The 22746-nt window shown below is 39.6% G+C and overlaps 1 protein-coding gene across 1 annotated transcript; it reads right to left on the bottom strand.

Moving 5' to 3' along the window:
* Positions 1–2247: 2247 nt before the first annotated feature.
* On the bottom strand, positions 2248–19951 carry nt5dc3 (5'-nucleotidase domain containing 3). Its single transcript, XM_061720977.1, has 14 exons — positions 19629–19951; positions 16979–17151; positions 16793–16867; positions 16636–16691; positions 13995–14085; positions 13759–13896; positions 12969–13029; positions 10171–10273; positions 7403–7504; positions 7206–7287; positions 7038–7124; positions 4823–4963; positions 4635–4699; positions 2248–3494 (listed from the first exon to the last, which is right to left on the bottom strand). Exons 1-14 carry the CDS (start codon positions 19849–19851, stop codon positions 3236–3238), a joined length of 1656 nt encoding a protein of 551 aa, XP_061576961.1. The 5' UTR covers positions 19852–19951; the 3' UTR covers positions 2248–3235.
* Positions 19952–22746: the final 2795 nt, after the last annotated feature.

The raw sequence follows: 22746 nt of genomic DNA, 5'->3' as shown, positions 1-22746 counted from the left end.
TCATTTTCTGATCCCCATCAGCTTATCTAGATGTCTGAGATCTAGGTTGGTGCCCCTGTCCTTAGAAAATCCTTAAAAGCAATATGGGAAATTGGTCTGTAACATGATTCGATGGGATTAAACCTGATAAACCTTAATTAGAAAGTTGAGTTTGACAAATAACAGCAGCAGCAACGGTTAGTCCCCGTAATTAATTTCCGTCCTAAACCGTTATGAACAGTGTCAAGAGAGAGTGCGGGAACCCCCTTAACTTGCAATAAAGTGTGATCTAATCCATAAGTCACAACAAATGACAAAAACAAAGTGCTTAAGTTGATAAGACACAAACATATATTATTTTTTGTGTCCTCATTAAATGCTCTCATCAAGCCCTCGCAGTGCTGGAGTAAGAAAGTAAACCCACGCAGTCATCACTGATCACTGATCAGTAGTTTTCTCACATGAACCCCAGGTAATGAAATGTTTAGAGATGGTTCGGAGCTACTTTGATGGATTAAAGACACATAGATATTTAACATTTCTCATTCCTGAAGCACCTGCTGATGTGAAGTGTGCTTTGCAAAAAAAAAAATTAGAACACTATTGATCAAAAGGAGTTTATCTGCAGAAATCCGAGAAGGTAAACAAAGTCATCTCTGGATGTTTACGCACACATCAGTCCACTGACAAATTGCCTACAAATGGAGACACTTTAGTGCTGCGGGTACTCTTCCTGGAAGTGGGCGCCCAGCCAAGATCACTTCAAAGACACGACGCAGAATGCGTAACGAGGGGAAGAGGAACCCACGAGAAACAGCTGAAGACGTCACCGGAGCTGGCAGCCATCCATGTGCAGGGTTTGCTGCAGGCAAGGTGTCCCTCCTGCATCAGCATCAGCATCAGCACACAGGGGGAATAAAAAGATGACCTTTTATGAAGGCTGTCAAAAGACACCTTGGCATTCTGCAAGTCTGCAGAGACTGATGAGACAAAGGTTTAATTGTTCACGAAGAACTCAGCATGGCATACAAAAGGCACGGCAGAGGGCGCCTCATGATGTGGGGTTGCTTTACTGTCTCAACCATTTCACCACCGATTTGCAAAAATATCCTACTGGATCATTTCAGGGCTGAAGTGCAGAAGTTGAGTGATGCCGCAGGACGATAAAATAACCTTAAACCCTGAAGTAAATCCACCTCTTGGAAGGTCCCAGTCAGAGCTCAGACCTTTACCCCGAACAGATGCAGTGAAATGACCTCGAGTCCTTCACAGCCGACATCGCACAAGAGTCTGAGCCGACGGTCAAAAACGTCCTGAATTCCAAAATTAGACCAGAGCTGGACCCTACATGTGATAGATGTAAGCAAGCCCCGGCTAGCCTGTTTCACATGTTCTGGACATGTCCAAGTTTATATACATTCTGGAAGTCTATTTTTGATACCTTTTCTAAGGTGCTTGAGGAGCCGATCCATCCATCCCCTTTCATTGCCATTTTTGGTGTTACACCAGATAATGTGCACCTGGACACTTATGGGTGCAACATGCTGGCTTTTTGCACTTTGTTGGCCAGGCGACTTGTACTTTTCAAGTGGATCCTCTCCCCCCTACACATTCCCAGTGGATCAAGGAGGTAATGAACATCTCAAGTTAGAGAAGATAAGATATTCTCTTCAAGGATCTCTCTCGAAGTTCGATGCAATTTGGCAACCTTTCATGACATTTGTTAACAGTATGGAATCGAAGAATGTAACCCCATAATATGTAGCATTATTTATCTCATTTTGCATGTATCTGTGTACTTTTGCACTGTCTGATTGTTTCTCCTCTCAAGAAACACCTACTCTTGAGAGGTTTAGGTCTGGTGGGCTGGGGTGGGTAGTGGGTTTCGTGTTCTACTTGTTTTGGTTTTTTTTGTGTGATATGCAAAACCTTTAATAAAAAGACTTTGATAAAAAAAAACGTCCTGAACGTTGAGCAGATCTGATCCAAAGCCAGTGCTACTGAAAGGTTCATCCAGCCATTAACTCACTTATTTGTCCCTCCAGAACTGTTAACGTGGGTTTGTTTAATCAAGAAACAAACATGTTTGTGTTTTATCAGCTTCAGCCCAACAAATGCATCTATTACCATGACTTAGACAAAAATGGGATCAAATTTTATGGTCAAATAATGCAGAAAACCAGTTAATTCCTAGATATTCACCTACTTTTTCAACATATATGCTATTTTACATGTGATTGGAACAACTGTTAGGTGCCTATAAATAAATACATAAACACTGGGAGGGAATCAGTCTGCTTACATTTTAATTGTGAAATGACACATAAAAATACACTTCATCAGCACATATTTCATACTGAAGAAACAAACTGAGCTTTTGGTTATGGCCACTGTTATTTTTCCCTTTTATATCCCCCTGTATATATATATTCTCTTTGTGAGCATCATATCAGACCACGTAGAAATATTTCACCCTCTCAGTGAAACCATCAGAATGCTGAGAAGCTCAACGTGGCTTTTCTCACAGATCAAATAACAGTATTCACACCAAATATAGCAAAGACGCTCTGCTCTTCCTGAGAAATATTAACACTCCTCCTCCCCTGAAATGAAACGTACAGGCTGAAAATGAGTACAACTATTTAACACAAAGATGCAATCTGTGTTGATGTCAAGTACGTAATAAAAATGAAGATGCAGCCTGGTGAAATTTGAAGGAAAACAAAAAAGAAAAAAAAAAGGAAAATAAATTAGAGCAACTTGACCTGCACGAATTATATTCGCCTATTAGAAAAATGTACACCCTGCAGTTATGTGAACGGCAGATTAAGGCAACAGAGTATGTTATGAGAATTTAAAATTCCCATTTCACCAGTAACAACAAAAGGACACAACGGCACGTACATGTTACACACGGCGCTTGTCTGCCACCTAGAGTTAAAACTGTGTACTGCATGTCTTTTTAAAAATGAAACCTAACCTTTCCTACAGTAAGCGACACAATCACATGCGTTTGGTTTAAATATCACTATATCCACTGTTGTTCTCTTAAGACTGAATTCTTTGAAAGGCCAAACATAAATAACAGTTTTAAAAGATCATAAACATCAACCGCCTCCAGGACCGCTACCGCTAAAAGTATACATCATTTAAAAACCACCCGGTCTAGTCTAAAATACGCTTTCTAAAACAGCAAATGGTTTGGAAATTGTTTTCTTTTTTAAACTTGCTGAAGTCCGTCTCTTATCTGCGTGCATCAGACGTTGCTTTGGTCCTGCTGAGCTGCGGCAGCAGCGGCGCCGGAGGAGCTGGGCTCGGGCCAGATCGGGGACTCGTGCTGCAGAGGGGTGCGGCGGGGGAAGAAGGTGTGCTGCAGGCTGTAGTTCAGCATGCAGCTGATGGACGCCATGTAGATGTCGGCGAAGCGCGAGAGTCGGCGGGAGAAGTAGGTGGGGTTGTGGTACGTGCGGAAGAGGCTCCCGAACTGAGCGTTGAAGATGTCCTTCGTCTGCGGCCTGACGCGTAAAACACAATCAGAATCAGAATCAGCTTTATTGGCCAGGACATTGTCCAAAAAGGAATTTGACTCCAAACAAATGTGTTATTTCTATGTACAGAATAAACATTTAAAAGGTGCAGCAGTTTGAGGTAGAGAAAAGAAAAGGGACAGTTCTGAATAAAATAAAAATAACCTATTTACAATTTTACATGACAAATTATACTAAAAATACAAAAAAGATTATACAAATTATACAAAAAGAAATACAAAAGTGAGAGGTGCAGCAGAGTGAGGCAGACATGATTATTAAAGAAGGTGCTAGATCAGGGGTCGGCAACCCAAAATGTTGAAAGAGCCGTATTGGACCAAAAACACAAAAAACAAATATGTCTGGAGCCGCAAAAAATGTATGTCTTGTATAAGCCTTAGAATGAAGGCAACACATGCTGCATGTTTCTATATTAGTTATAACTGGGGGAAGATTTTTGTTTTCATTATGCACTTCGAGAAAAAAAGTTGAAATGTCGAGAAAAAGGTTGAAATGTCGAGAAAAAAGTTGAAATGTCGAGAAAAAAGTCGAAATTTCAGCGAAAAAATTTAAAATGTCGAGATTAAAAAAGGAAAAGGGAAGAAAAAAAGAAAAAAAAGAAAAAAAAAAGAATAAAAGAGATAAAAAGGAAAAACAGAAGAAAAAAAAGGGAAAAAAAAGGAAAAAAAGGTCAAACATTTTTGAAAAAGCTCCGGGAGCCATTAGGGCGGTGCTAAAGAGCCGCATGCGGCTCTAGAGCCGCAGGTGGCTGACCCCTGTGCTAGATGATTTTTATTGCACGTGTTTGGTTACTCTGAGACTGTTATTTGTGGGAGTTCATCAGAGCAACAGCTTGCGGGAAGAAACTGTCCCTATGTCTGGAGGTTTTGACTACAGAGCTCTGTAGCGCCGTCCAGAGGGGAGGAGTTGGAACAGACTGTGTCCCGGGTGTGAGGGGTCTGCAGAGATGCTACCTGCCCGTTTCCTGGTCCTGGACCGGTACAGGTCATCGATAGATGGGAGGTTAGTCCCAACTATCCTCTCTGCAGACCTGATTGTCCGTTGCAAACACACGTGAACAAAGCATCCGGATAACGTTTCATATAACGTAGGAGCTCCCGTCATTACCTCATGGCTTCTCGCTCCTCGATCCATTCCTCAACTACAGCTTGAGACGCCGGGTCCCTGTGAACCTGAGCGGTTGAGCACGGGGATGTCAAGATGGAGAGAGGGGAAAAAGGAGCAATTTGTGTAAGAATCACGTAAAAAAACATCTAAAAAAGAGAGTCACAACAACGTTTGATGTTGTCTCCCACCTGCATGTGCTCGATAAGCCCCGTCAGGGCCTGTAGCCACGTCATCATGTGCACATACTCCGGGGTGTTCATGATCTTGATCTCCTTTCGCAGCTCTGGGATGATGGCGCCTGTCCTCCAGCCGTGTTTCAGCGTTAGATCCTGGTGAACAAAGAGCCGCAAGATCCTTGATGTAAGCGAGTACCGTGAATGATTAAGGGATTTTCATGCTCTGTCTGAGGAGGAGGAGGAGAGGTACTTAACACAAAGACGAGGTGCCAGGTACAACGTTAAAGTCAGTTTCTGTCAAGAGTGCAGTTCAAAGATGAATGGACCACTGTGGATTCACCACTTTCATCCTCACTGTGGGTGTACTTCACCTTCACCCTCAACTCTGTGGCCACCGAGCCTTTTTAAAGAAAGCAGCATCGCCACAAGGAAATCCCCGTTACACAGCCCCTCCCCAGGACTGAGGTCATGCTATATGCCTAATGTTTAGTTGCATTTTGACCTCCAGAGGCTTTATTTCCTGTCGATACCAACATGCAGAGGTGTCAAAAGTATTCACATTCATTACTCAGGTAGAAGTATAGATACTAGAGTTTAAAAATACTCCTGTAGAAGTTGAAGTATCAACTCAAGTTTTTTACTTAAGTAAAAGTATAAAAGTACTGGTTTCAAAACTACTTAAAGTATAAAAGTAAAAGTAATGTAAGGGGGAAAAAAGCCATTAAGGACAAAAGCCATTGAAAATGAATGCATCTTAGTATAATGCAAATATATTAAAGAACCATATATGTGTACTATTGAGCATTAACATGTGTTTCAGAGAGCAGGAGATATGATGACTAGTTGCCTATAAGTATTTTAATGGTGCAAAAAGTCAAACTTCAGAGGCATGTTATCATTTATCCTAACCTTTATTGGAATGTACATCCAAGTTTAGTTGCAGGAATCTGAGGGTAACGGATGTAAGAACAAAACTGGACAAGAACATCTGAAACAACCACAACCTAATTCACTCTATCCGGATGGAGCAATTTAACTGGATAGTTTTTTTTTAAAGGCCGAAATGAAATAGAGTAACAAGGCTGTTTTTAAAATGTAAGGAGTAAAAAGTACAGATAATTGCGTGAAAATGTAAGGAGTAAAAGTATAAAGTCGTCTGAAAAATAATTACTCCAGTGAAGTATAGATAACCAAAATTTCTACTTAAGTAAGGTAACGAAGTATTTGTACTTTGTTACTTGACACCTCTGCGAACATGTGAGTAAACCATATTTGATTCAAACCGAGCGATGGGCCGATGCGCCCCGTGTGAATCTGAGATGGGACCGACACAATCCAATATCGTCATCGGGGGATCAAATCAGAGAACACTGATGAAAACAAACAAACAAAAAAGATTTAATTCAAATCCAAACCTTTAAGATACCGGTCCATCCAAGCTCTAGTTTAACACAGTTACATCTAAAGCTCAATAACTGTAATATTAGAGGGAAACCGATCGACTATTGACTACTTTTAAACTGGTCTACAAGATATTATGTACACAAACTTAAACCAGTATTTAGTCACGTCCTTCAGAACCAAACTCAGACTTTGAAGGAGGCAGTCCTATTGACGTGTGCAGCGATATTAAATCAGGATTATTTCATTTGTTCATTATCAGTTTATCAAAATGTAATAAAGCCACCCTGGGGGAGTGCCTAAGACTTTGGCACCGGGCTGCACGACTCCTTGTGATAAAGACGTTACTTAGATTCTGGTCAAACTTAACTGCAACGCATCAGGGTCATTTTGTTTCTTTGTGTTTTAAGCATTTCAAATTAGAGTTCAGTCACTTATACCAGGCCGGTAAAACCGGTCCAGCTCCCGTCAGTTACAACGGGAAGGACGCTCCTCACTTGCTACCTTACAGGTTTACAGCAGGTGTAACGTGCCCACGTACTCTGATTAAAATGTGTCGAAGCCGCTGCAGTGATTCAATTAGTTGGATTAAATTCTCACTTCAGTTCATTTTCTAGCCATTATTCTGTTTTAAATATTCACTTAGTGTCTCACTTTTGGGGCATCTTTACGCACAGCAGGGAGATTTGCACGCCTGTAAAAGATTAATCCAGTCAGGATCGGCTCGTAACTTCACCCCTCCCATAATTTGTTCGTGAGGATATCACAGAATCACAAAGTAGTTATAATGAATCTGCTGTTGTAAATGCGCCTGGATGCTACTCACCGCCAGGTCACTGTAGATGTGATCTCCGAAGTAGAGCACTTTGTTTCCCCTCCAGCCGGTGAGCCGGAGGAACTCGTACAGATTTCCCTGTAGATCAAACGTACGTCAGGAAAGATAGATGACGGTAATTCAAAAGAAGGGTCATGACAAACCCCCCCGTCTCGGCACCTGCTTGTAGATCTGCCCCTTTTCCAGCCGGTGAATCCTGTCCCACAGCAACGCTCCTTTGTCCGTCACGCGCCTGAAAGGCCTGCGGTGAAACACGGACGGTGAACCCTTGCCTCCTCTAACAGCTCCAAAACACAGATGCAGCTGATGCGAGGCTTCTGTTCCTGAAGCAAAGATGAACACAAACGTGCACTTACTTCCTCCTGTCATTGAAGAAACTAGGTTTGTCCGCCTGGACGATCACAATATCAAACAGGTCCCTCCAGTCCCGTCCTACGATGAAGCTCATGCCCCGGTCCCTGGGGAGGACAGACGTTACTAGGCCTGTGTTGAAAAAAATCGATTTCCCAATTCTAAATCGATTCTCATATTAATTCCTAAAAATCGATTCATAGGTCTAAAGATCGATTTTTTTAAAAATGTTATTTATTTTGTATTATTTTTTTTCATCATTACATTACAAGTTGTTTTTTTTTTCTTTATCCCCAAAAAAGGAATGTTTTGTTGGACACGAGAATAACTGGTGCCATGTTTTTGCCTTTAAATATGCTTAAAGGTATGAAAACATTAAAGTGTTAGTTTATAATTGCATAAATTGTCTATATTTCATTACTTTATATACTGTCTTGGGGTTACATTTGCAAAAAATGCTAAAAACCAAATGCTCAAAAATTAAAAACCAAAATAGACCGAAAATGGAAATAAAAACGGAATGTGGGAAAAGATAAAACCGATTTCATCCGTTTCTGTTTCCTCCCTGGATCTGTTTGGTAATTCTGACCCACATGATGTTTCTGAAAGCAGTTCTATCAGCATTCTGGGAGCTGATTGGTCCTTACAGTCATCATTAGCTGCCAATACTTACTGTTTAATCTCAATATAATACTAGTAGTAATATTTTGCATAACTACAGTCATATAATTCATGCAACAGCTCAAAAAACAGTTATATATTATTATATTATATAATAACACTAACCCAAATCAATATCGGAATCGAATCGAATCGGATCGAATCAAATCTTGATAATCGATTCTGAATCTTAAGAATCGGAATCAAATCGATTCTTGATATTTGAATCGATCCCCAGCCCTAGACGTTACTGCACACTGGTAACGGGCTAAAGAGCAATGTTTGGCTCCATTTCAGCTTGTGAAACAGAGAATCAGAGGCATTTTACAGAATACTTTTCTTATCAACCAAAGCGCTCGACAGTCAGATAACGGTTCTGATTAGATGGTTCACATTCAGAACCACGAGCGATACCTCTCAGCATGCGTCGCATGCATCAGTGGCAGAACACTCAGTAATTGTGAGACCAGCTCGATGCAGAAAATCTGATTAGCAGGATACAAACAGTTCAGAAAGGAAGCTGCTGTTTTACTGGTGACATTTAACTCCTGAACGCGGCAAACACTTGCCGACAAGTCTGTGCAGGCGGGCAGAAATCGCCATAACATTTGCACGACGTGGTAGATGGCGATCTGCCGAGGTGTCAGGACATTGCTGGAGAAGACTGGTGATTTGTTCGGATGTGGATATCAGTCATGCTTTCATGCTCTTTTTGGACAGCAGAGAATTTCTCTCGGCAGCCCTTCCAAGCACAGGCAACATGCTTAACCAAGTCCATCTCACATCTGTCTCCTGCGTTCTTTTCTACAGTAGTGCATCAAAACATGTCATCAAAGAACGGATATCGTTCAATGTCCTGGCATAACATTCAAATGTCTTTTTGAACCACTTTAAATGTAAACCAGTTAATTTTTCTAAGCTTTGCATCGTCTGACTTTGGTGTACAGTAATCCCTCGCTATAACGCGGTTCTCCTTTCACGTCTCGCTGCTTCACAGATTTGGATTGTGCATCGTGTTCTGCATTCTGATTGGCTCAACAGTCTCTACGGTTCTCAAATATAATCGATGGTGACATGTTGGTTTATAAGAATCTTATTGCCCAGAAGAAAAAAGAGCGACAACAACTACCCATAACTACGTTCTTCTCTCCAAAAAACACACCTGCACCTTTAGAAGGGGGGCTTTAGAAGAAAGACGCTACAGAGCGAGTCAGGATGCAGCGGCAGTCAGAAGAGCAGTGAAATACGTCACAATTTGTCCTACTGTACTTATTGTATTTTTTTTTTTTCATTAATTCTTTTCATTTTCTCCCGTTCAAATCTAATTACTCGGGTCGCGGTGGGGCGGGGCTGATCTCTGCAATTTGAAGCCTTGTATAATAATTGTAAAAAACATAAAGGTTACTACTTCCTGGATTTCACCTATCACGGGTTCTTTTAGGAACGTAACCCCCGCGAAAAACGAGGGATTACGGTAAATTTGTCACAACTCGAGGAGATGAACAAATGCTTCTTTAAGACCATTTTCCTCTATCGTTCCCTTTTAGCAGTATGTTAACAAACACATGAATGCTCCAGACAGCAAACTGCCGCCACGTCTGCTTTTCTAGAGCTTTAAACACCAGCGGATGATCAGCAGCACATGAATGTACCTGATGCTCTCTAATCCTACCAAGCTTTTTCTTCTTGCTTTCACTTTTATTAAATAAATAATAGTTAAAAAAAGTCTTACATTATCGCTTGTCTGACATTGCCTTGGTTAATACTTCATTAAAAACTGGAGCAGCAGTTAATGTCAGGCCCTCCTTTAAGTGGTAACTCGGTGTAAAACAAGTCCGACTGCAGGATTTAAGGCTCTGGGAAATCGTCTGATGTTGAAAATGCAAGCTGGGTAATTTGTGCAAACAACCCCGACTTCAAAAGACCTCGCCGTCAGTGATTTATTGTACAGAGCTGCGAATATTAGCGGGTTGATGCGCACTTGCCCGTCATTAAATCTGGGATGTTTTAAATTGCGCAGCAGTTTAATGCGAGTCCTCCAAAACATGACACTGTTAATTAATCTAGTCAACAAAGAATCAAACAAACAAACTCTCTGTTTGCTCTCACTCACACAAAATCAAAAGGGCTGTTGGTGATCAGGAACATCTTCTTTCCTAATGCTGACAGCTTCTTCAGCACGGCGTGACTTTGCTCACCGTAGCAAATGTATTTCCCTGGAAACAGGAAGGAGGAGAGAAGGTTCATGCTGGTCTGATGTTGATGACATTTCATTTCATTTAATTATTTAGCACAATTCTTTTTAAAACAGTGCATGGAGGTAATGAAGCCTGAAGGGCTTGTACACTCCCATCAACAACTGTGATGAAATAACAAACATAATGTAAAACAAATTAAAAAAAATATAAATATAAACGTAAAAGAGAACATGGATGCAAGGTCTGGATTACATTAAAGATAAAGACATTGAAGGTTAAGACAGAATAAGATTTTATTTTTTTTAACTTTCTGAAGGAGGTAAAAGATAACGTTGACTTCAGCGACACATTCAAGTCATTCCAGAGTTTTGGATCTAAATGTAATTTTAAATCGATGACCAGATGTTCAACAGAAGGGTAAATGGAGATTGCCACTGTGTCTAGTTGGATATGAATTAAAATCAGATGAAGAAGTAAAAACAGCTGGAAAGTGACAGGAAGTGACATGTTTTCTATTGATAAACTTATGCACAAACAAGCATGAGTAAAAAACATTTAGTTTATGAATGGATAATAGCGAATATTTCATAAAAATCCTCTCATCTTCTTCTCCCTTCAGGGGTCGCCACAGCTAGTCATCCGTCTCCACCTGCCCCCATCCCCTCGTCATCTTCTCTCACACCAGCCAACCTCACGACCTCCTTAACTCATCCATATCTCTCCTCTAGCTCTTCCTCCAGGCCTCCTGCCCGGCAGTTCCCACCTCAGCATCCTTTTCCCAATAAACTCTCCATCCCTCCTCCGTACATGTCCAAACTGGGCACCATTGTTTATTTGGTGCAGGTTTTGCTCTGCATTTATCCAGACGTGGGACCAGCACAAGGAACGCACTTCATCGATGTGCAGTAACCAATTACGGCATCAATACATATCAAACCGCATTAATTCGATTTAAAATCTCATCAAATCTTCATTTAAGTCAAAATAATTACGAAAAGAAGCCAACAACATGAACACTGTTATAATTCTGTTTCTGTATTGAACATCCCCACTAGACACTCTCAGCGCTGGAGTCAAAATTAAGTGTCTAAATATTTGAATGAAAGCTAATTAGAGTGATTAGTTTGCACAGCGGGAGTTCCATTAATGAGTTTAGCAGTGTGGTTTTGAGCTACTCTGGGTGATGAAATACACTCAAATATGTGAAGTTTGGTGTTCAGAAGGAGCTTGACGGGATCCCTGCCTCTCAAGGAGGAGACGCACGGCCAAGAGCATGTATCTGCACGAGGCTGGGGACGGATGCAAACCATCTCCAAGGGTTTAGTGTAGGGCTGGGCGATATATCGAGATTTTAATATACCGTATATTGATATATTTTCAAACGTGATATGGTACGAGACAATATCGTTTATATCGATTTAAAAAAATATATATATATATATGATTTTGATATAGCTTATTTTGTGACAAATTGACTTGAATGTTTTACTTGAGATTTGCACAAATGTTTTGTTATTTGCACAACTGTCAACCTCAGGGGAAAAGTCTGCCTGTTACTGTCTACATTGTATTAATTGCACAGTGTATTTTAATTTAATTGTTATGCAGGAAAGGGATATTTGTTTTATTTTATTCAAGAAGCATTTTTATTCTATATATGCAGGCAGTTTATTTTTATTTCATTTGTTTTATACATTTTGATATTGTGCAGACCTCTGTTAATAAAGGAACCTGTGTGACATTTGGCACAAGGCTTTGTATTAAAACTGACTGTTTTTTTAAGGGTTTGCCACAGAAAAAGATAAAGCAAAAACAGAGATGCTAACAGAGATGCTAACAGAGATGCTATGCTATAATGCTTTGGGGGAAACCCCAATTATGGCACAGAAGAAATATCGATATATACCGAGTATCGCCATTCAGCTAGAAAATATCGAGATATGACTTTTGGTCCATATCGCCCAGCCCTAGTTTAGTGGGTGTAAAGCCAAGACGACCCCAAAAAGGCACGATGCAGAATCCCCAATAAGGTGAAGAAGAAAACCACAAGTAACAGGTGACGGCTGGAAGACGTCCCAGGAACCGGCAAACATCCGTGTTCACGAGTCGGCGAGGAACTTGAATACCCAAATTACCCAAAATAACCCACAAGATACTCCCAACGTTGCTGTCAGCCAGCTGCAGCTCGGTGGACGTTGGGTGAAGCAGCAGGACGATGATCACAAGTGCCCAACCCAATAAACCACACAGATTTGTTTTGGAAAAAGAAGAATCCGCCTTTTGGAACAGCCAAATCAAAGCCCAGACCTCGAAAATGCTGTGGAGGCATCTCGAGAGACCCTTTCACGCCAGACATCCTTCTAACGTGTCTAAGCTGGAGCGGCGCTGTGAAGAGGAAAGGTAAAGAATTCCTTTTGAACAGGTTGCAGGTCTGATGCAGAGCCGATTGAACTCCCTGCTGCTGGAGACTCAAACAGCCATTTACACTCCAGAGGTTCATGTTCTTTTTCTCCTGGAGTTCAAGGAAGGTTTATTAGATGTAAGCACATAGCACTCGTCTGTTGTTCTTACTTAGATGGAGATCAGATCAGTTTTTTGGTAAATGAATCCTGAAAACCACTAAATTCCAAGTGGCTCATATATTTTCTCTCGTCACTGGAAATATTTCTCCCCAATAACTTAAAGCTGAACAAAATAATTGAAAGAAAGTTACCGATATCTGCTTCCACCGCCCGATACATGATGCCCTTAACGTGAACATCTCTGATAGCCTCCTGCGAAAAGAAAAAAGCAAACAGGTCTCAGGCAGGAAGTCACGACATCACTGAGCCAAACTAGCACAATATTAGCCGCAACGTCGCTCCGAATGAAAACAGCGGATTTGGAGCCACAAAAGAATCTCCAAAAGAAAACAAATGAAATGTGAAGATAGCAGGAGCTTAGTTCCTTTGCTGACGAAGTGAGAAAACTTTTGAATCGAGGGAACCAATGAAGCCAATAAACACGTTCCCCCGTAAAAACCTGAACATTTAAAAGGGAACATTTCAAAAGGGAATACAAAGTTTTAAAATATTAAGGTCAATGCTGAATTACAAAGCAGGAACAGCAGAAAAAAAAAAAAAAAAAAGATAAAGGAGGGTGTCCTTGAAAAGATATGAAAGGAATTTTTCAAACAGAGCACTCGTCAGAGCTTTTGAAGTCAGCTATCTGTCAAAAAACACGGCGGCGTCACGCAGAACAGACAGGAGCAGCATGACAGCTGGCCTCAAAGGGAAAGACACAGCGCCGGTTTCTTGCCACTCTTCCTGTGAAGTAGCAGAGCCACATGGCTGGGGGGGGGCGGGGGGGTGGGCTTGTTCGGCTAAAATTAGACGCCGTGTTTGGGAGCTAAAATTAAAATGGGAATGAACGGCTGGATCATGAAGACATTTGGTTCAATCAGACACGCACATTAGTAGACAAAGGCAGGGGAAATGAGCAGGATAACAACACGGCAGCCTCACCTTCACGTCCTTGTAGAGATGCACGGGCTCGTAGTCGATGTTGTGGCTCATGAAGAAGTCGTTGACGCACGACAGGAGGGTCATCTCAGGCAGGGAGAAGATGTCCATGAACTGCTTCATGCTGAGGCCGTGTGAACTCTGCAGGACAGCGATAGTTCTTGTTATGTCTTGTTTATGCAGCAAATGAGCACAAATAGATGTGTATGTGGGGACAAAATAAAGGAATGAAACGTTACCTTGCCGTAGAAGTCACTCATGATCTCCAGTGGAACATGAGTCCCTTCGTACATGGCAATGACCTCTTCATCAGAAACTGGATGGAGGCCTCTGCACCACAAACAGAATTCATTTATAGTGTTTAATTTGTAGCAGGTGCACTCGCCTAAACAAAGATATGCATCAATGATAGGGATGGGTGATATTTTACCGTTCACGATAGACCCTCAAAAAAATTCCCCACGCTAAGAATTTGTCATCTCGCGGTAAAAACCATCAATTCCCGTTGATGACATTTTTCTGTAAAGCCTGATTTATGGTAGTGCGTTAAATCGACGCACAACGTACGTGTGAAGGAAGGAAGGAAGGAAGGAAGGAAGGAAGGAAGGAAGGAAGGAAGGAAGGAAGGAAGGAAGGAAGGAAGGAAGGAAATGAGCAAGAAAGTAAGAAAGAAAGAAATGAGCCTGAAGGAAGGAAGGAAAGAAAGAAAGAAAGAAAGAAAGAAAGAAAGAAAGAAAGAAAGAAAGAAAGAAAGAAAGAAAGAAAGAAAGAAAGAAAGAAAGAAAGAAAGAAAGAAAGAAAGAAAGAAAGAAAGAAAGAAAGAAAGAAAGAAAGAAAGAAAGAAAGAAAGAAAGAAAGAAAGAAAGAAAGAAAGAAAGAAAAATTCCCGTTGATACGTGTTTGTGTAACAAACATGGTGGATCTGAGTCATTACAGTTTTGCAGTACAGGTGTAACTCATTTAATTGGTTTTTATCAATTCAATTTAATTGGTGTAGTTTAGTAGCATTTAGAGCAGTGTTTTGGCTCCAAAGACTGAATGTGGTGATTGATTTATAGTTAAAAGATGGAGTTGAATTGGTATTTTTTCTGTCGTCATTTTTATCGTTATGGGGATAAATGCCAGAAATTATTGTGATACATTTTTTAGTCCATACCGCCCATCCCTAATCAATGATATATAAAACTTTAGTTTTTCTGCAAAAACTTAATAAAAATCTGCTTTAGGAGCAATAACTTGAGATTTGGGAGTTTGGGCCCATCGTCACTGCTTTAGTTCACTGATGTTTTTGGGTTTATCCACTCTCTCAAGGTCTCGCCACAGCATTTCAATGGGGTTGAGGTCTGGACTCTGGGAAAGCCTTTCCAACCTGTCGTTTTTTCAGTCATTCTGATGCAGATTCGCTGGTGTGCTTTGAATCGCCGTGCTGTTGCATGACCCACATTCACCAACGCTGTAACTCTTAGAAAGATCGCCTGACACTTGCCTCAATCACTCCGGTATACAAAAGAGTTCATTGTTAACTCAGCGACTTCAAGGACCTCAGGTCCTGCGGCTGCAAAACAACCCAAAAATCCCCACCGCGTCTCTGCTGAAGTGCTGTATTTGGGTTTCTTCAAACAACTCCAATTTTGTCTCATATGACTTTCTTTTTTTTTTTTTTGACAGAAGACACTTTTCCTAGAAAACCTTTCAAACAAACTGTACTTACTTGGCCGTCTTTTAATGGTGCTGTCCTGCAAACACTGGCAAATAGTGTTGTTTTTGGCAGTCTGTTTCAATTTTAGTTTTAGTCTAGTCTTTGGATCAAGCTATCATTTTAGTTTTTAGTAGTTTAAGTGACGTTCATACTCCTTTTAGTCATTTCAAGTTTCAGTCGACTAAAAGTCTGAGCATTTTAGTCTTATTTTAGTCAGATTTGTCCAGGACCATTTTAGTCTAGTTTTAGTCGACGAAAACTGATGACATTTTAGTTTAGTTTTAGTCAAAGATTGTATTTAGCCAAACCCATTTTACAATTCAAATCCTATTATTATATTATTGTTACCTTATAGACTCAAGAATACATTCATTCCAGATACAGAAGTATCTAATTTGAGTTTACATTATATTTATTTATTCCTGTGATTTTGTGGCAGCGACTGGGATGGAGGACGTGACGTCACCCAGTAGCAGCGACTAAACCAGAGGAAACTACTGAAAACATGAACATTAAAGATCTTTGTTAGAACATTTCGTCTCGTTTTGGTCAACGAAAATGAAGACACATTTTAGCATAGTTTTTATTTTGTAATCTACATTGTAGTCTCGTTTTTATCCGTCTACAATATTGCATTATATATTTAATTATCGTTATCAACACATGACCTGCATTTTTGTTGCGTCTTGTCTCGTCTTCCTCAAGTGATAAAGGTTCGTTGACGACGATATTTAGTCATAATTTTCGTTGACGAAAGCAACTTTACTGGCAAGTGACTTAATGCAAGTAATTTTCCTCACCAGCGGACGCTGAACTTTCTTCCCAGATTGATTTGCAGCAACAATCGCTACTCTTAGACCCCTACTTATGTCTTTCCCTCTTGCCATTGTGTTAAAACTAACCTGAATATTCCAGACCGGCAAACTGCCAATGCGTCTGCCTTTCTTTAGATGTTTTCACGCCTGCTGATAATAATATACTGCCTAGAGTAACATTGGAGCAGTAAGGGAGTACTTAGCACTGGTTGCATTTGGCTAATACCTAAACCCACAATAATAAGATGATATTTAACTATGTTTTTTACACTTAAAAAACATTATTCAGGATTAAAAGAGCAGGTACTGGAGGTTGAGATCATTTTAAAATTTCTAAGTACCTTCATGTGAGAAGTAACACAGTACCTGTATACAGTTCCCAACTGGATGTAGTGAAAAGCATCTATCTTCATCAGCAGTGCCTAAAGTTTTTTTTTTTTTTTCAAAAGACAACACTGATCGTATACTAGAACGTATGCCAAATGTGGATTCAAAGTTAAAAACAAAAAGAAAAGACTCTCACCTTCTGGACATCATAGTGAAGTCCCCTTACAGCAAAATCTGGGATATACTCGTATTTCCGCAGGCCCTCTGGATACTAGTAACAAAATAAAAGCAGGAAGGACATGAAGTTTTCATCAACCGAACCTTACAACAGTTCAGCATAAGGCTGGTCCATGAATGGCATGCAGGTAAAAGCGGCTCCCACCCGGTGTTTGGTGATGAGGATGTCGCGTGCGATGTTGAAGATGAGTGTGTGGAGGTGGCTGGAGTAGAAGGCCAGGGTGTAGTCATAGTCGAAGCCGTAGATCTCGATGTCTTTCAGGCACATCTCGTTGTTCGCAAAGATGGTGTCGGGGTCCATGGAGTTGGATAATGTAACTGGGATCAAATTTGAAGAGACAAAAAACGCCAAAGGTTACAGAGTATTTCTCTTATCTCTATCTACTTACATATATATACTTACTTTGAAATGGAGAAACAAATTAACACAGTTGTAAAATCTAGTTTTTTCCAGTTGAAGCTTTTGTCCGATCTTAAACCCTTTTTATTTTTCGAAAACTTTGAGAAAGTTATACACTCCTTTGTTTCATCCCGCCTAGACTACTGCAATGCACTGTATGCAGGCCTTAGCTGTTCCTCCCCGTCCCGTCTGCAGCTCGCCTCCTCGCCAGAACGCGAAGGCGAGACCATATTACACCTGTGCTCTTAATTGGCTCCCCGTTCGTTATAGAATCAATTTTTAAATTATTTAATTTGTTTTTAATCTTTTCATGGTCTTGCACCTTCTTACATCTCAGGTCCTTTAAATGTCCATAAACCTTTCTCGGGCTCTACGGTCAGCTGACCAACTCCGCCTAATAGTTCCCCCTCCAGGTTAAAGAGCAGGGGTGACCGGGCCTTTGCAGTAACTGCTCCTGGTTCCTTCTTTGGCTGTTTTTAAATCTCATCTTAAAACTCTTTTTTTATTCACCAGCATTTAACTCACGATGATTGTTTTATTTTATTTATCCATTTTATGTTTTACGTCGTCCTGTTTTGTTTTTATTTTCCTTTCGCTTGTCCAGCACTTTGGTCGGCTGTTGTTGTTTTTAAACCGCTTTATTAATAAACTTGAACTTGAACGTATATGTTTCTGAGAAAACAAAGCATCATAAGACAGAGGACTCTGATAATAAACCTCCAAAATAATGTAGAAATGGCCTTCATTTAAGTTTGTGCAAGTATGCACCATTATAGAGACTACATGCTTGTTATATTTCTGACACCATATGGGAAAAATGCATATGACAAATAGATATTAATGGTACTTCAAGTTGGATCTAACAGAGTATTCTCATAAACACATTTTCTAGACACCAAAACTGATGCACTTGGATTTCTGCTCCTCACCGGTGGAACAAACTTCCTGTAGACCTGAGGTCTGCTCCAACTGTCAACTCCTTAAATCAGGCCTAAAAACATTACTGTTTACTCAAGCGTACTCCTAAATTAAATACTTACCTGCTGTACTCTACTGCCCTTATTTTTAACAACTTGGGATTTTTATCATTTTACCTCTTTTCTTATCATTTTATTCCATTTATTTGTTATTTAAGCATACTCTTAAATCAACAACTTGTGCTTTTTATTATTTTACCTTCTTTTCTCATAATTTTATTTCATTTTATTTGTTATTTACTGTCTAATTATGTCTTGCCGCTTTTAATGTCGATGTAAAGCACCTTGTGTTGAATGGTGCTATATAAATAAACTTGCCTTGCCTTCGACTAATCAGAGGACAACATGACAGGAGCATCTTTGAATTCCACTAACGTTGGGTCAACTTCCATCCTTTTTCTTTTTTTTTAGTTTTCTTTATTATTATTATTATCCTCACATCTTACATTACACAGGTGGTGTACAATTGGATTACAATTATTGTCAGGGAGAAAGAAAAACATCAGCATGTCAAAACATAGCTGTTGCCCTATAGTTGTGTAATGTTGAAAGAAACAAAACCTGCGTACATTTATATTTTTTAAGGAAAGATGAACAAACAGAACTAACTAAAGACAAACAAAAAAAAAATGATGAACCAAAACGGGATGTACGGGCTTGTAACAGCGACTACATTCAGTTGTAGGGAGACCAAACTACAATATTATAAGGGTTTGGATATACACACACATAAAATTATGTACGTATAAAACGCATAAAACCTGGCAGTCCTTCAAACCAACAGGGAAATGACCGAGAAAGTAAGTGAGTGGAGACAAGTGATTTAGTTTCTAGCCAATTGTGACTTTTGTATATAGGAGACCCATTTTGACCATGACCTTGTGAATTTATCCATTTGTAGCCAAAGTGAGTAAAGTAATCCTTTCCATTTTATATATTTCATTAACAATATCAGTCCATTCCTCTATTGTGGGGGAGTCAGGATGCAGCCAGTGACGTGTGATGGTTTTCTTGCCAGCAGAAATCAGAGCACCAAATAGATATTTGTTGAGAAAATTAGTTTCTCCCAGAATAAAAGTTTTGAAATGATATGGTATTTTCATATGAAACATGTTTTCTAATATTTTGTGCATCTCTAACCAGAAACCCACAATTACTGGACATTCCCAAAATATATGCCAATGGTTAACTTCCATCCTTTTCCAATGATAAATTATTGATTATTTCCTTTCCATGTCATCATTTCATCAGCTTCATCGTCATTATCGTCATCGTTTTCTCCCCCCAAACCCCCCCGCCTCTGCGGTTCTGTACAATAATAACCTGCTGAAAATGTGAGAAAACCATTTAATGTTTTTTTTTTTAAAGCAGGGTTCTGGATTTTTCTGTTTAAAAAAAACAAACACAAATGTTCCTACCGTCAATCTGGTTTTTGGTGTGATTGTAAACAGACCAGAGTCTCTCTGTGACGTCTGAGGAGGAGCTGTAGTTAGTGGTTCCGGAGCGGAGCGCCCAGCCCCGGGACCGGGACCAGGGTCCCCCGGGTGTCGCCCTGAAGTCCCTGGCCGTGAGGCGGGGTAAGACCTTGCAGAGGGCCCCGGCCCTCTGCAGACAGCCCCGGTGTCTCAGCAGAGCCGCCATGGCTCTGGTCTGTGCGGAGTCCCGGCACCAGCACGCGTCTCAGGCACGGCTGCAAATACCAGAATGAAAAAAATGAAACTGTAAACTGCCCTCTGCTGGCGCTGACGTCACTTCCGCGTCTGGGAAGGGTCCCGAACGACCAGCCAATCGGAGGGCGGTGCGTCTGCTGCTCCGGTCCCGAGCCCCGCCCATGTGGTGTTATTACTAAATGATAATAATAATCCATTGTATTTATATAGCGCTTTTAAAAGATCTCAAAGACGCTTCACAGGCACAAAGATAAAACATCGAGAGCAAGAAAATTAAAATGAAAAACTACAGGATAAAAAAGATAAGAGATAAAAGATAAAGGATAAGAAACAAATCACACATTAAAATATGCATAGATATACATATCTATGCATATCTAGCCCACAGCTTTATCTAGCCATCTATGTATATCTATATCTATATCTATATATGTATATCTATATCTATATCGATAAGATAAGATAAGATAAGATAAGATAAGATAAGATAAGATAAGATAAGATAAGATAAGATAAGATAAGATAAGATAAGAAGATAAGATAAGAAATCCTTTAATAGTCCCACAGAAGGGAAATTTCCAGATTACAGCAAAACACAAGAGGCATCAATATCACACAATAATAATAAAAACACTATAAACAGTATATACAATAATAATAATAAGAAGAAGGAGAATAAAAATAAGTAATAAGAAATACTAGTATATAAAAAAATAACAGATGAATATTTACAGATGTTATTTGCATAATTGCACGTTGCAGAGAATGATATTGCACATTAATATATATATTTTTTATATATATGTATATATATATATATATATATATATATATATATATATATATATATATATATATATATAGATAGATAGATAGATAGATAGATAGATAGATAGATAGATAGATAGATAGATAGATAGATAGATAGATAGATAGATAGATAGATAGATAGATAGATAGATAGATAGATAGATAGATAGATAGATAGATTAAAACTAACTAAACTACATAGCACCTTATACTGTATATCAATCAGGAACTCAAGATCCTTAGCAGGACAAAAAACTCACAATGAATAAATGAATACATAAACAGAAAATAAAGAATATAAAAACACAAGAAACTACTTGTATTAGCACTGTCACTATTACTACACAGTAACAGGAAGGTTTTAAGCTCAGCTGGAGCCTTTGCATGTTTTATAAAGCTATTATAGCTGTGCATTTATCTTATAGATGTGTGAGGGTGTGTGGTGGTTTCTCTATATGGGGCCCTGCAATAGTAATACTAATGATAATACTTTTAAAAAATCATTTATAATATTATTACAAAGTGCTGCAGCAGAAAATAAACATTTAAACAACTTGACATTGCAACATCAATATGAATTCCCTTCAATAAATAAATGAAGTTAGAATGTTAAAATCAGATAAAAGTAAAAATAACAACATTGGTTGACTGGTGACCTATCCAAGGTTTACTGCACCTCTTGATGCTTTTGTCCCCTAAAGAACATAAACAACTAAAAACTGTACTGACAGTCTCATAACTCCGACTCAGTGAATCTAACCCTCGATACAGCATCTTAACACTCTTAATTCTATTTGATTTTTCATCTACACGCAGGGGAACTTGCTTGAAATTATGTAATTTACAAAGTTGATGCTCCAAAAAGGTTAAAGATGAGGCAACTTTAATTATACAGTAGCTCAAACATAGAGATAATTCAAATTTTTTTATAGGGGGAAATAAAAGCATCAGAACTGGTGCTTTCAGTAAAAACTGGATTCAGGCAAAAGGAAATGAGTCCAAACTTTTAAATGAATAGAAAATACTGCAGTAACAGGTGCAGCAGAAATGACCCCTGCCTTTTGCCCAGAGAACGCTGGGATAGCCTCCTGCAGACCCTCATGACCCTGAATATAAGCAGGTGTAGATTCAAGACGGGTGGACACATATGCAGTCCTGTGGTGGCGCGTGACCCGTCCATAGGTCACCTTGCCTCATGTTAAATGTCAGCTCCAATAGGAGCGCTCCAGACCTTTTAACTGGATATAGTAAGTGAGTTTGGACTAGTGCCTTTTTAATGTTGTTTTGGTTCTACAAAGCACTTTAGAGTGTATCCTGCCAAAGGGCACTTTGACACATGGGGATCGGGACTGAACGGCAGACCTTCCAGTAGGAGCGCAAACAATTTCTCCCACTGACCTGCAGTTGAGGAATTCCCAGTGGTATTTGCACATCCACATATTCAGGGACTGATTTCAAGACAGAAAAATACTATAGATGATTGAGTCGTGATGGTGAATACTGTGTTTAGTCTGTCTGCTGTAATATTATAGTAGAGTATTAAAGCTCACACACACACACACACACACACACACACACACACACACACACACACACACACACACACACACACACACACACACACACACACACACACACACACACACACACACACACACACACACACACACACACGTAACAAGCCAATAGTAATTCATATTAATGTGTTTTTCATACACATCCATGAAATGAGTTAAAACAAAGATACATTAACATGCATAATTGTATGACAACCTTGCATGTATGTATTCACCCATACAGGTTATAATAACAACAACCCTACCTTTTGACGTAATCCTGCGGTGTTATTTTGGGAGAGAAAAGGAACTGCTGTCATCATTCCGTTTATAAACGCACTATCAGATAAATGCTGCCCCCTTGTGGAGAAATATGAGACTTGCACTTGAGACGACCCCATTCATCTAGTCCTTACCTTTTTTTTAATAGATTTTACACTTGAATAGATTACAGTAGGTTTACACTCTTTTGGGTTTCTAGTGTTAAGGGTTGTTGTAGA

Source organism: Cololabis saira, chromosome 5, assembly GCF_033807715.1.
Source record: "Cololabis saira isolate AMF1-May2022 chromosome 5, fColSai1.1, whole genome shotgun sequence".
In the NCBI taxonomy this organism is placed as follows: Eukaryota; Metazoa; Chordata; class Actinopteri; order Beloniformes; family Belonidae; genus Cololabis; species Cololabis saira.
The sequence above is the reverse complement of the archived record's forward strand: the minus strand, read 5'-3'. Positions and strand labels throughout refer to the sequence as shown.